This window comes from Perca fluviatilis, chromosome 15 (assembly GCF_010015445.1).
Source record: "Perca fluviatilis chromosome 15, GENO_Pfluv_1.0, whole genome shotgun sequence".
Taxonomy (NCBI): domain Eukaryota; kingdom Metazoa; phylum Chordata; class Actinopteri; order Perciformes; family Percidae; genus Perca; species Perca fluviatilis.
This window is the reverse complement of record NC_053126.1, coordinates 19,449,426-19,462,124: the sequence shown is the minus strand read 5'-3', so window position 1 is coordinate 19,462,124 and position 12,699 is coordinate 19,449,426. Positions and strand designations below refer to the sequence as shown.

Here is a 12,699-nt window from a genome sequence, read left to right as displayed (position 1 = left end):
TAAATAGTTCCAACAGCAAGCTAAAAGTAATGGATAAATGGTTGAAACATCTATCCAGCTTCAATCCAAGTAGAAGTAGTACTGTAGTACGATTTCTGGCCAAACCAACCTAAATATTGACAGTTCAATTGTGTGAAAAATTAACTATATCCACTTTTGTATAATGAATAGTGTTTTACGTTTGGAACACAATTGGGAATTGATGAAGGGGTACATGAGTTCATCTGACAGGGCTGTGGGTGTACGTTGGACCAAAAAGAAGAAAGGACTTTATTAATCCTTTGGTGAAATTCACAAGCTGTCTAGTACAATACACAAGATGAGTAATTTTACTGTTTAAAGTTTAAATATATTTTGATGCTAATACTTTTGTACTTTTTCAAATTCTGAAATACTCTACTTCCGTGTACTTCTCCCACTAGTTTTTATATGAACTGTAGTATAAAATGTCTAACCCTTTTGTGTCTTTCCAGACAGCAGGAGCGGTATTTGTTGTAGATTGTGTTGGAACTGTGGCTGTCACTCATAAGATGTAAATGTAACCTGACAAGAATTATAACTATTATGTAAAGCACACATGCAGTATGATAAAATTTGTGGATGCTATCCCGATTAAATAAGAGGTGTGATGGGTCAGAAATTGAGTGTGGATATTACAGATGAGCACTTGCTCCATCACCAGTTATTTTTTGGCAACTATACAGTCTATGATACATTTTGTATTTTTACTGTCGGATTAAGCAAGGGCAAACTGTAGGGTGATCAGACAAATGGTGCAACCTAGTCTGAGGTACAATGTTTGAAAATGCAGTATTTGAATAGTCCTGAGGCAGTTATCCTCATCGAAGCCAATTCTGACACAAGAAGCTAGCTCAAATCTGAATGGAAAAAAAAAAAAAAAAAAAATCTTACCACAGATGTCTTAAGAAACACTACACAAAGGATGAGTACCCTCTGCTGGTTTATATGGTCAACTACAACCACATGCTTTGAGAAAATTAACATTTGCAGATAAACTGTCGCAGTTACCAAGCTGCATGCTAAGTCACCAAACTGCATTAGCAGTACTGAACACACAAAGTTGCATTACTGGAGCAAAGCATGTTCTTTTTTATTAAGTGTACAAAACAAGTGCAAAAATAGTGATTCATAAGAGCTACACAAAGTAGGAATTGTCCTTCAAAAATTACAGTCACAATAGTTGCAATACATGAAGTGCTGTTCAAGAGAATAAAAGGGATCAAGGGTGCAGTCTTGCGCAGTAGAAAAGATTGCAAAACATGAACTTGGATTCACAGCATTAGATAAGTACTAAGTGCAAGCTGCTGAAACAAAATACCAAATTCATCAGCATTCTCCCTTTCAAACTACGCACAGTGCAAAGATTTTACAAGGAAGGACCTCTATAAATGACAATGATTCTAATACACTTAATCAAATAGATAACTTTGGCCCATATGCTATTGTAACAATTACTTCCTAGGCATCGCACACTGAAATGACAGCTAATCTTTTTCACTTACGACTAAGACAAAAGAAAAACACCAGACACATTTTGTTCTACGGAGACAGAGGTACTTTAAGCAGGGCAGAAATGTGTTACTATGCTGATATCGTTAACCTGGGATGCATGCAATGATAAGTACCTATTTTTTTCACATCTAAATACTGAGAGACACGGACATGTATAGAAGAGGAAATCTAAGTTTTAGATTACTGTTGGGCTGTGGGAGGAGGCTATACTACCATAGTCTAAAGCTGCAGCTAACACCTCAGCAAATAGCCAGGTTCTGCAACACTGGCACCGATATGTGAAACAAGATAGAACATCATTGACTACAAGCCTAACTGGATTGAAGGCATCTTGGGTTGTGGTGCAAATCAACAGTAAAAAAAGGCACACAGCTTGTGGATTTAGGGTGGCTATAAGTGAAACCCTAAACACTGCACAAACACACAAACCTTGCACAGAGTTAAGCCTAAGTTTTAATTCACCAGTCATCCCGGCCATACATCCCCATGTTTGCCATTTACAATATGGTGCACTTTGGCTTCTTTTTCTTCTCGGGTTCTTTTTTGGCCGGATCGAGCTCCTTGCGCCCATAGAAGCTGGAGAAGCAGGCTGAGGAGCAGATAGGCTCTCTGAGACTGAGCAGCCACCTTCCTTCTCCGTAATAGGTCAGCGAGCCGAGCTCCATCTCCTCGATGAGCTCCCCCTGATGGCCTTCCTGCTGCAGTGCCAGGATTTCGAGCAGATCCAGACCTGTTTGAACTGGCTCAACACCCTCGGCACATCCTAGAGTAACATGGGCGCGGCTTCCCAGAGGCAGGGAGGCGGACCCTGCCTCCTTTTCGGCATCAGCTGGCCACAGCAAAAGCTGCTCCTCTGTGAGGGACACTCTGGCACCAACAGTGCGAGGAGTCACAAAGAGAGCACTCAGCGACAGCTCGAATGCAGAACCATAGAAATCTTTAACAGCCTGGAAAGCGGAAATGATAAGGAAATATCACAAGATTAACTTTAATATTGTCAAACAATACTATGCTAGGATGTTGCTCTTTGAAATGTTCACTCAACAATACATGAAATAAAATGAAAATAAAATTAACATGCCTACAAAACATATGTAGCCATCAGATCTCTCTCTATTATTTTTTTTATTTTATTTTTTAAAACAAGCACACAATTTAATGGCAGGTTTCTTACTGGTTTCTCTGCATAATCTTTGGCACCCTCTGCTTTTCCATAGTCACAGAATTTTGTTGTGCAATGGAGGGTTCCTTTGGCTTCAAAGTACTGCTCCAAATCCACCTCCTTCTCAGCTTTCCCAGTGACTGTAAATACAAAGCAAGATCAGTTACATCTTAGAAATGCCAAAGCTTTTAGACAATCTGTTTAAAAGACTTAATATTTGTAATACCTTTGCCATAAATGAACATAAAACTTTAAATACACTCACAGTCAATCAAGTGTTTCTTGAAGGCCTCCAAGGTGTCCAGCGTTTTAAGGAAGTCCATTGCTGTGCACCTAACCTTGTCCTGGATGGAGGAAAGAAGAAACCAGCCAAAGTAAAGAGGAAGGGACATTTCCTCAAGTTGACCTCTCATGGCTTCCAGCTGGGCTTCCCCCAGTCCACGCCTGGTCTTCTGGGTCAGCTGCGCTGGATCTCTGCTCCATTCAGTACGTGGCTCCAAAAAGACCGCAACAAGGTTGTGTTGCTCGGCAATCTCCCCCAGGCGGGCCAGTCGATCCTGGGTGTGGTTGCTGTCATCCACCACCACCAGCAAAGAGGAAGCGGTTCCTGCACTGCAGCAGGCCACCACAGCCTCATCCACAGCCTTGTATCCTTCCACCGATGATTCTGGATTCTCTGGCTTTACCCCATGCTCATCAGCACAGACGACAGAGCAGTGGTCTTTGTAGGCATCAGCTATGGCACGTGCCAAGAAGCTTTTACCACTTCCTGGAAGGCCCCTGAGAACGACAAGGGTACGAGAGGTTCGCAGGGCACCTATGGTCTGATTTTTTTCCAGGAGAGCAAAGGACAGGGAGCCAGATGCAGGGACTGTTTCCTCTTCTTTTGGAAGCTCCGCATCATTCTTCTCAGATTTGACACTTTCTGGTGCTGCTGCTGCTTCAGCTCCCTTCAGAGTATCAGAGTCAACAGATTTTTCTGTTTCAACTTCCTTCTCGTCGTCTGCAGGTTTCACACTTTCAATTTCAGCTGATGCCTCCTCCGTTGTAGTCACAGCTTCTGTTGGCTTTTCTGAGGAAACGTCTGCCACCAACACAGTCGCTTTTACTGCATCTGCTGGTTTTTCTTCTTCCACCTCCCGAATAGGCTCAGCTGCAACATCTTTTTCTGCCACATTTTTGGCAACTTCTTCTGTATCCATTGCGGTCTGCAATTCTGTCTCCATTTTCACTTGTTGTGACACTTTTTCCTCTTGGCTGGGTGGTTGTGTATCTACTGCCTGCTGCAGCGCAGTTGGTTTAAGTATTGTTTGCTCTTCTAGTTCAGCTTGTGGAACTGATTCTGCCAACTTCTCTGGCTTTGGTTTAGGGGCACTCTCGGACAGAGGTGTTTGCACAGGCAAAGGTTCTGGGTCATTCTTTGGCGCAGGCTGCTGTTTAGGCTGGGCGTTTTCTGGTTCTGTGTCTAAAGCTGCAACTGGGTCAGAGATCTTTTTAGATGACTCATCTGGTTCTGGTGGTGCCACCGCAGGCACTGCCTCCATTTCAGATATTTCTTTGGGCAAGCTGTCCTCAATCTTCATTTCTGGTTTTTCCTCAGACAGCATAACATTTTCTGTCACAATCAACTCTTCTGTTTCTTTCATGTTCATGACTTTTGTATCATGGCCATTTAGTGCCAGCTGCTCGGTCTCTTCATCAGCAGCTGGTAGCTTCTCAGGCTCTGTGAATTCCTCTGGTGTCTCCAATTTGGACACAAACTCTTCTTCCATATCAGTCTCCTCTTGCTGTGGAGTTTCTGACACATCTAAAACCTCGCCACTCTTTTCAGCGTCCATGTCTGGCTAAAAGTCTGACTTTACACACCACCATGTACCTTAAATACATAAGTAAAAGAAAGAGAGAAAGTGTCTATTTAGACCAACGATGACTGAAATGGTTTAAATACAAACAAACTTAAGCAACTTTTGCCCATGTGTCTAAGTTAAATGTGAATGCAAGGTTACTTTTGATAAAATAGGTTCTTTAACCAGCACTATTTATAATAGTCTGATGTACAGGCTTATTTTTACGTAATAAATGTGTGAATATGCTCATAAATACTGTCGCTTCTGCATGCAACATGCCCTTCTAGAGGCCAAAATCAAATAGTTTCATAAAGACTGTTGTAATTATTCCTCAAACTGGAAGTTACTCAATAACCGTGATTTTAGAAATAATGGAGTTGTAGGGGTGATCTTTTTTTTTTAATATTACAAATTTTGGAAGTGCAGGACATGAATACCATATAATATAATCTGATGCAATCCGATCCAATGACTCTGCAACAACCTTAGCCTATAATGTCCATTTGTGTTCAGTAGTGGTGTTGTACTCTTGTGCACACAGTAGGGGTGGTGGCAACATTTTGGCACTACAGCTCATCATTTTAAATTTCCATTTGTTAAGAACACAAAGACAGTATGCCAGTGATACAGAAACACAAGCTTGTATGAAAGCAAAATACTGTATTTAAAACCTTGTTTTGCTAAATTAACTTCGCCCATCCTTGCCAGTAGACATACTGTATAGACAAAGGGTAGTTAAGAAAACGTGGCATCGCGGAAAAGTGATGACTCCATAGTATTACATTCTCCACCGTGTGGCAGGTTATTTGAAATATCAGTATAAAATGTGTTATTAAAGGCTGGATTAAACAGATGTGTGAAACCACATCGTGTCATGAGACAGAAGGGGAAGCTCTCACAACACAACCCAATGTAGCAACAAAGACAAAAACTGTATTTTTCCAGCTGGGGAACACATAACCGAAACAGATGCAAATTGGGAATATACACTTTCAGATGTATTCAACTTTATCTTATTCGATATAAAAAGCAAGGTACAGTAAATGGCGCAGTGAGTGAGAGGATGATTATTTTTGTGTCTATGGCAAGTCTGGACTAAATACATTACACGAATAAGGATAGTATGAATAAGTGTCAAAGGCTGCGTCCAAGTGTGCTAGAACGTCGTTTTAAAACAGAGAAAACCGACATTACATTAACTAGCACAATGTGGCCAGGCGGGGAGTGGCGTGCACCTAACGCTAGCACGCCAGACAAAAACAATTTAGCCTGGCAGCCAGTAAATTTGGCTATAACGTAACCAACTACAGCGCCACGTCTAAACAAGTTTGATGTTTTTCTGGCAATTATAAAATCACTGTATGTTATGGAGCAACTTATTTTAGGCTGAAATATATGGAAAAAAAGTATATGGACGAGATGCACCATCCTGTATGAAGGGCTTTTGTTTGCTAAAAATGCTTACCAGTTAGGTTGCAGTGGAGCTGTCGGTAGTGCCGCTGACCACGCGTTTCTTTCTGGATAATGACAAGGCAAAGCTTGGCATAGACATGCACCCGCTTCACTCTTCAAGGAGGAAAACGGAAATTCTCGGGAACGCGCAACTGGGCGGCCCCACGGACACGCCCCTGAAGACCGGAAGGACGATACTGGAGAAGATTTTTTTTATACAACCGTTTTTTTTTTACCTATTTGTATTTAGCATTTTAAACCTTTATTTCTATTTTTTTAAAGATCATAAAACAAGCAATAAAACATAAAAATAAGGCTACAAAGTTCACAAATAATAAAGATGGGTTTTACTGTACAGTAAGTTTAGGGTTACTCTCCCCATTTTCAAAGAAAAAAATGTTTTTGCTTCGCTACCTCCTTTTGTAATGTTTTTCCATTTACCATTTTTCAGTTTATAGTGCATGTCTATTTATTAATGCTTAAAGGTGCTCTAAGTGATGTGACGCGTTTTTTAGGCTACAACATTTTTTATCACATACAGCAAACATCTCCTCACTATCCACTAGCTGCCTGTCCCCTGAACACACTGTAAAAAAACGCGGTCTCTGTAGGCTCCACAAACGGCAACAAAAACAAACTGCGCCAACCTGCACAACGAACCATAACAAACAGTGTTCCAACCAATAACCGACAAGAAGGAGCTGGTTGAGTCATGAACGCGCATTGTGGAAGTAACCTACGTGCTAACGCTGCTGCAGTGATCGGTTATTGGCTGGAACACTGTTTGTTATGGTTCGTGGGGGTGGCGCAGGTTGGGTTTTGTTTTGTTGCCGTTTTGTGGAGCCTGAGCGCGTTCTTCAGAGACCGCGTTTTTTTACAGTGTGTTCAGGGGACAGGCAGCTAGCGGATAGTGAGGAGATGTTTGCTGTATGTGACGAAAAATGTTGTAGCCTTAAAAACACGTCACATCACTTAGAGCACCTTTAATACTGTTAGTATTTATACACCTTGAGCTGGTGTAAACAACAGTCACTTTATATGCAGAGCTGTATAACGAAGTAGAACTACTTCACTACTTAAGTACTAAAAAGCTGTATCTGCACTCTACTGGAGTATTTTTTTTTCTCCTACTTCCACTTTTACTTCAGTACATATTTTCGATGAGTTTAATACATTTACTCCGATACATTTTTTATGTGCTGCATAGTTACTCGTTACTGTTGTGAATTCCTCACGCTACGGAGAATGTGTAGGTTATGTGCGTAGTTACGGCTACATTAGTTATGTATGATAATTAGAGAAATCCCAGAGATTGTGTCGTGTTTCTTTTCATTACAGTCGTCCGTTGAGAAGTCAGAGACGATGTAAGTTTGTACTCTTTCTATTTAGCTATTGTTGCAGCAGATTAATCTAGTCCTGAGTTGTTTCAGTCTGCAGTGAGTACTGAATGTTAACCGTTTGACCCTGTGATGTGAAGCTGCTAGTTTATCTGTATTTTAGCAGCTTGCTAACTTTCCACTACATCACACATTTTATTTCAGTAATTGTTAAGTGATTAATAACCCACTGTTATTTCAGATAATAGTAGTTATAACAGCTGTGACACTAATGTACCTTTTTGGGTTTATTTCAGCTACTTCCTTCATATCCAGCAATGTACAGCTCGTGACTGCCTGTAATGGACCGTCTTAATACCAAGTAAATAGTTGAACTCCAACAATATATTCAAAATTTGACTGCTTTCTTTAATATCTACATAACACAATACTTCTTTTTTTTTTAATTTTACTTTTAGTACTTGAGTAGTACATTTTAAAATAAACTACTTGCAGTACTTAAGTACAAAAAATGTTGAATACTTTAGTACTTCCACTTAAGTGGGGTGCTTAAAGAGCACTTCTACTTCTACTCAAGTCACTTTTTTGATAGAGCACTTGTACTTTTACTCAAGTATGGGTTGCTAGTACTTTATACAACTCTGTTTATATGTGATGCCATTCCTATCCCCAAAAGTAGGCCTTGCATACAAAGAGTTTCAAGACAACAGTGGTTTGAATATGCGCACAGCTATGTTTCAGTAAAACCTTCCTCAATATTCATTAAGACTTAAGCTTTGGAACATGACCAAACCCTTCTAATTAAAAGATACATAGTGCTTAGTTTCACATTCATTAACACACTGTTAGACAAAATGAGGTACAACCAAACAGCAGGCAATGCCCATAAATTGTAGTTCTACTGTCTCTGACCTACATACAAACAATACACTCATATTAGCATAAACCCTGCAAGGAGGTATTAAACTGTGTGTATATAACCCCATGTGTGCCTGGTGACAGATGTAATTGAGATGTGGCAAGGGGAAGTTCCCTGCAGCAAGTAGAGCTCTGTATGGGAAACGTTTAAGTTATCAAAAGGCAAAAGGACTTCATGGTTGGCAGGTTGCAGTGTGCTTGTCAAAATGTGTGATAAGATTCCCCCCTTTTTTTGTATATAAGTGACACATTTTCTAGATAATAGATGTTTCAGTTGTCATAGAATTCTGCCAAAAATGCAGCCTCAGAAATGGATTTGGACTGTAATTGAAAATAGTGGAAATACTTTAAATAAGGATGCAGGCCAGATATTGAGCTTTGAATCACTTCCCCATATACATTTTACTTCAGAGAACAGTATAACTTTGCGCAATTCACTACTGTCTATGACACTGTGAGACCAATGCTCTCATTATTTATTTCACAGTATGATCTTATAAAGAACAACCCTGAGATCCAGTGTGTTTCAACTGTTTGTGCCTTTGTGCACCAAGATCTATAAGCAAATACTGGGTCATATTTATCAGCCATTTCTTTTTGTATTATTATTATTATATTATTATTATAATTGAAAAACTTGTTTCTAAGGTTTTCATCAAATTGCATTCATGCATTTTAAGCAGTGTTTGCATTTACAAAAACCCAAATATTTCATTTAACCATTCGAGGGAGATGACTTTTATTGGTCTCTTTTGTTCTATTATCTTTTATTTGACGATTGATGTCTTCTGTAGGTCTTTTTCTCACTTAGCAGTCTGAATCACAACGTATCACCATACATCTTGACTGAACATCCTCACTGTGGTAAGTGTTGCTTTGCTTCATCAAGGGCCTGAAAGCAGAATGATAAATGTCAGCAATAAAAAAACGTCTTTAAATGGAACTACAAAGATGGCGAAGGGAAAGCTATATGACAACAGAGAGGGAACCTTCTGAATGACATTCATAGCAGAGTCGTCCTCTTGCAGTTGGGCCAGGGTCAAGGCTCTCTCAAAGTGGGAGACACAGGATTCAAAGTTTCCAAGTTTCACTGAGATGAAACAGAAGGAAAATGAGTGATCAGAGATCAGGTCTGTAGTTTGTACAATGACAGCAGCACTGAAGCATTAAAAAAAAGTTTCCAAATTTCCAGCAAATAAGCAGTCATTTCACAGTAATTGGTTTTGCAAATATTAGAAAAATAAATAATTACATTCTGATTGTGCCACCAAAACATTGGCATTTATCTGCCATTTCTCATCAGCAATTTCATCAGCTGCAGCAACTGAACGGACGCCACAGTCTCGGGCTTCTTCGTGGCGATTGAGCTCCAGGTAACACCAACCAATCTCATGAAACAACCAGGTCTTCTCCAAACCACCACGGACCAACGGAATCTTCTTCTCCCAGCTGAATTGAAAATATACAGAGAAAATAAAATAAAACAACGAACCACCAATAAACTAATAAAAAAACAATGCTCGTCAAGAGAGGCGTGACTATACAAAATTACCATCAAAATAACATGCTTAGCAAAGGACGGCTGTATCATATTCTACACAAGTGCAGCTGTTATTCCATTATTTACTTACAACTCAATGGCCTGTGAAAACTGTCCAATTTGAGCATAAACCCGCCCAATGTTGTCCAGAGCCCTGGACATTGCATCTGGGAGTTTGCTGTTGATAAGAAACATTACTGAACATTTGAACTATTGTTGTATAACACATTCACTCCTATTGTGTAATTTTCTTCAAATTCTCACCACTGTTTAGCGAACTCCAAGTCTTTTTGATGATGGTCTAAAGCTTTGCCTAGGTCTCCCAGGTCGATAAAAGCATTCCCAATACAACTGTGCAGGCTGCCCAAAACTTCTTTCTTATTAGGCACCTCTTTCTCTGACCAGCCCTGCACAATTTTCATGACTTCTTCTGCCTTCTTGAGACTACCTTCTGCATTTCCAGACGTCAACTCTACAACAACGAACATACAATAAGCATTTGATCAGCTAAATAGGACAGGAGTTCAGCCAGCAGCCTGCCTTACCTGCATCAATGTCATCCAGGCTCTTCAGTAGAAACTGAGCAGGATCAGAGGTTGCGCTTGGAAGGGTTTTTTGCTGCATGAGCTTACGCTCTTTTTCCTGTGCAGAGATAGGTTTCTCCTGGTTCCAGAACTCGGTGCAAGTGTCGAGGTATGTGAGGCAGCCCTGAATGACGTCCTGCAATCGTTCCCCACCTTTCGTCTTGCCTTTTACCAAATCTGCAGATCATTGTTTAACAGTTTTAATTAGTCCTCTATTCAAAGTGAAAAACATCACTGTATGTGGGTTTAAATAAATGTATTAAACAGTAAGGACTGGAGGAATAACATAAAGATAACACTACTGTTTACTAAATCTGCCAGCGAATGAAAGAGAGAAACAAAAGCACAGTGAGGTGTGGACACGAACAGTAAGCAAAATGTAAAACATATATTGTGTGCCCTAAGTGAAATACCACAGTACCTTCATCTTTAAGCAGGTTTTCTAGATATTTCTTGTCGCTGTAAAACTCTCCCAGCAGTTGTTTGGTTGTCTTCTCACTCTTAGGGGTCTTCAGGGTCTGCTGTTTTTTCTTCGTCGTCAGATGCTGAATAGCAGCAATTGGCTGTGCCCTCTTTACCCGTCAGTCAAGAAACATAATATTGTGCATCAGAAGGGAAGGCCAGGGTTAAACTTAACAAATAACTGAACAAATAGCTGTACAATCTAGGAAAGTAATCCTTTGTTACCAGGTCGTTTCCTGGCCAAGATTGTATGTGTACAATTATTCTGACCCCAGCTCTACTTCCAAGTTTACCTGTTGAATACTGGGTTATTAAAGAGGAATACAACAAAGACTCACCTCCTCATCTTTTTGGAGAAATGAGAGGTCTCCCTTAATCTCCAGTTTTACAAAGGAAGGATCTAGAAGATGCCAGAGAAGAACAAATGGTTTTAGGTGTGAAGAGGATTTTCATATGCTGTTACTACAATTTAGTGCAAGCCACAAAATAGTATTGAATTACTTACTGCCAACAGAGTTTTCTATGGCCTCCTGTGCTTTCTGGATACCCAGTCTGAACTCCTGTATTTGTGGACGTAGCTTTTGTCCTCTGTGGTAAAACACCAGTGCAAATTCAAATTCTCCCATGTAGTACAATGCCTCTGCCTTCTGGTACAAACCCTGAAATGGATCATGAAAAAAAAATTGCTTATGGGCTTTAATTTTCATATTGTCATAAGGTGCTGACTTGAGGGCTGTCAATTAGTTGAGACACACTGATTAAATTTTCATGAACAAAAAAAAACATTACATTACATAGATTCTATACTTAGATATAGTTATATTGGTATTACATAGACATGCATTATACATATAATTTATGTATTTGTTTTGTCTTGCCAGTGAAAGGCAAACATTATTGTAACCTGCGGTTTACCTCGAAAAATGACTTGTCTTCTTTGAGTGAAGCCTCTGCATCTTTTAAAGCGTTGTCAGATTGCCCCATCTTCAGATAACATTTGGCTCGACCAACAAAGCAGGTCTTGTCATCAGGCTTTAAAGTCAGTGCCTAAACAAAGACCAAAAACAAGATATCCCTACATGCTTTTAAAAGACACAAGAACAGTTTCTTTCCACAGGCTGTCACTCTGACGAACAGTTAAATTCAGTCATACACTAAAACGTCCACTTACTTCCATTATAGATTATATTTTTACTTAAAATGCACATAATTTTTAACATACACATATCATCATGTACTGACAATGTCAATATAAATCCTACATGCTGTATAGACATGCATACTGCATATACTACATATCCACCTATTCAATATTTATTACTTAGCACTATTTATATTGTGAGCTTACAGAAACACTTGACTCGTATACAAATATTTAATTTATGTTGCTGGTCAAACGGGTTTTATTTATATATATATATATATATATATATATATATATATATATATATATATATATATATATATATATAACATTATTCCAAAATGTTCTGTAGCTATCACAATAGGAGCATGATAAGCTTCAGTTGGTCAGGATAACATGCCATGCCTAGCTAGCTAGCTAACGTTACTTACCGTTGTGTAGCTGTCTATAGCCTTTTTATACTCTCCTTTAGTGTACAGCCAATCCCCATCGGCCATTAAAGTAGAGAATACGCCCTTCGGCCTCTGACCATCGTGAACTCCGTCTGTGTCTGACATTTTATCTAAACTTTTGTGTCATAACGCTTGCAGACTAGCTACTCAACTCATCTAAAAAGATTAGCATCTCCGGTCAACTGGTATCCTAGCAACCACACTAACAAACCAAGAGCAGGCAACAGTGCCATCTGCTGCTTGCCCGGCCTAGTACAACCATGGATGT

The 12,699-nt window shown here is 39.6% G+C and overlaps 2 protein-coding genes across 2 annotated transcripts; both read right to left on the bottom strand.

The window, feature by feature from the left end:
• Positions 1 to 1,086: 1,086 nt before the first annotated feature.
• On the bottom strand, positions 1,087 to 6,120 carry LOC120574826 (2',3'-cyclic nucleotide 3' phosphodiesterase). Its single transcript, XM_039825270.1, has 4 exons — positions 6,008 to 6,120; positions 2,961 to 4,571; positions 2,708 to 2,835; positions 1,087 to 2,480 (listed from the first exon to the last, which is right to left on the bottom strand). The coding sequence occupies exons 2-4, from the start codon at positions 4,531 to 4,533 to the stop codon at positions 2,031 to 2,033; spliced, it is 2,151 nt and encodes a 716-aa protein (XP_039681204.1). The 5' UTR covers positions 4,534 to 4,571; positions 6,008 to 6,120; the 3' UTR covers positions 1,087 to 2,030.
• A 2,838-nt stretch (positions 6,121 to 8,958) lies between these two features.
• Positions 8,959 to 12,631, bottom strand: odad4 (outer dynein arm docking complex subunit 4). Its single transcript, XM_039824461.1, has 11 exons — positions 12,411 to 12,631; positions 11,751 to 11,882; positions 11,341 to 11,494; positions 11,174 to 11,235; positions 10,795 to 10,945; positions 10,335 to 10,550; positions 10,054 to 10,261; positions 9,881 to 9,967; positions 9,502 to 9,698; positions 9,239 to 9,339; positions 8,959 to 9,141 (listed from the first exon to the last, which is right to left on the bottom strand). The coding sequence occupies exons 1-11, from the start codon at positions 12,534 to 12,536 to the stop codon at positions 9,106 to 9,108; spliced, it is 1,470 nt and encodes a 489-aa protein (XP_039680395.1). The 5' UTR covers positions 12,537 to 12,631; the 3' UTR covers positions 8,959 to 9,105.
• Positions 12,632 to 12,699: the final 68 nt, after the last annotated feature.

What these genes read in the sequence shown, in the direction of transcription:
- odad4 (XM_039824461.1), bottom strand. Translation starts at nt 12,536, where the DNA reads ATGTCAGACACAGACGGAGTTCACGATGGTCAGAGGCCGAAGGGCGTA. An exon ending in AAACCTGCTTAAAGATGAAG is followed by an intron (nt 10,551 to 10,794) that starts GTACTGTGGTAT and finishes AATGATCTGCAG; the next exon opens with ATTTGGTAAAAGGCAAGACG. An exon ending in CCTGGATGACATTGATGCAG is followed by an intron (nt 10,262 to 10,334) that starts GTAAGGCAGGCT and finishes TCGTTGTTGTAG; the next exon opens with AGTTGACGTCTGGAAATGCA.
- LOC120574826 (XM_039825270.1), bottom strand. Translation starts at nt 4,533, where the DNA reads ATGGACGCTGAAAAGAGTGGCGAGGTTTTAGATGTGTCAGAAACTCCA. An exon ending in CAAGAAACACTTGATTGACT is followed by an intron (nt 2,836 to 2,960) that starts GTGAGTGTATTT and finishes TTGTATTTACAG; the next exon opens with TCACTGGGAAAGCTGAGAAG. An exon ending in AAGATTATGCAGAGAAACCA is followed by an intron (nt 2,481 to 2,707) that starts GTAAGAAACCTG and finishes TCCGCTTTCCAG; the next exon opens with GCTGTTAAAGATTTCTATGG.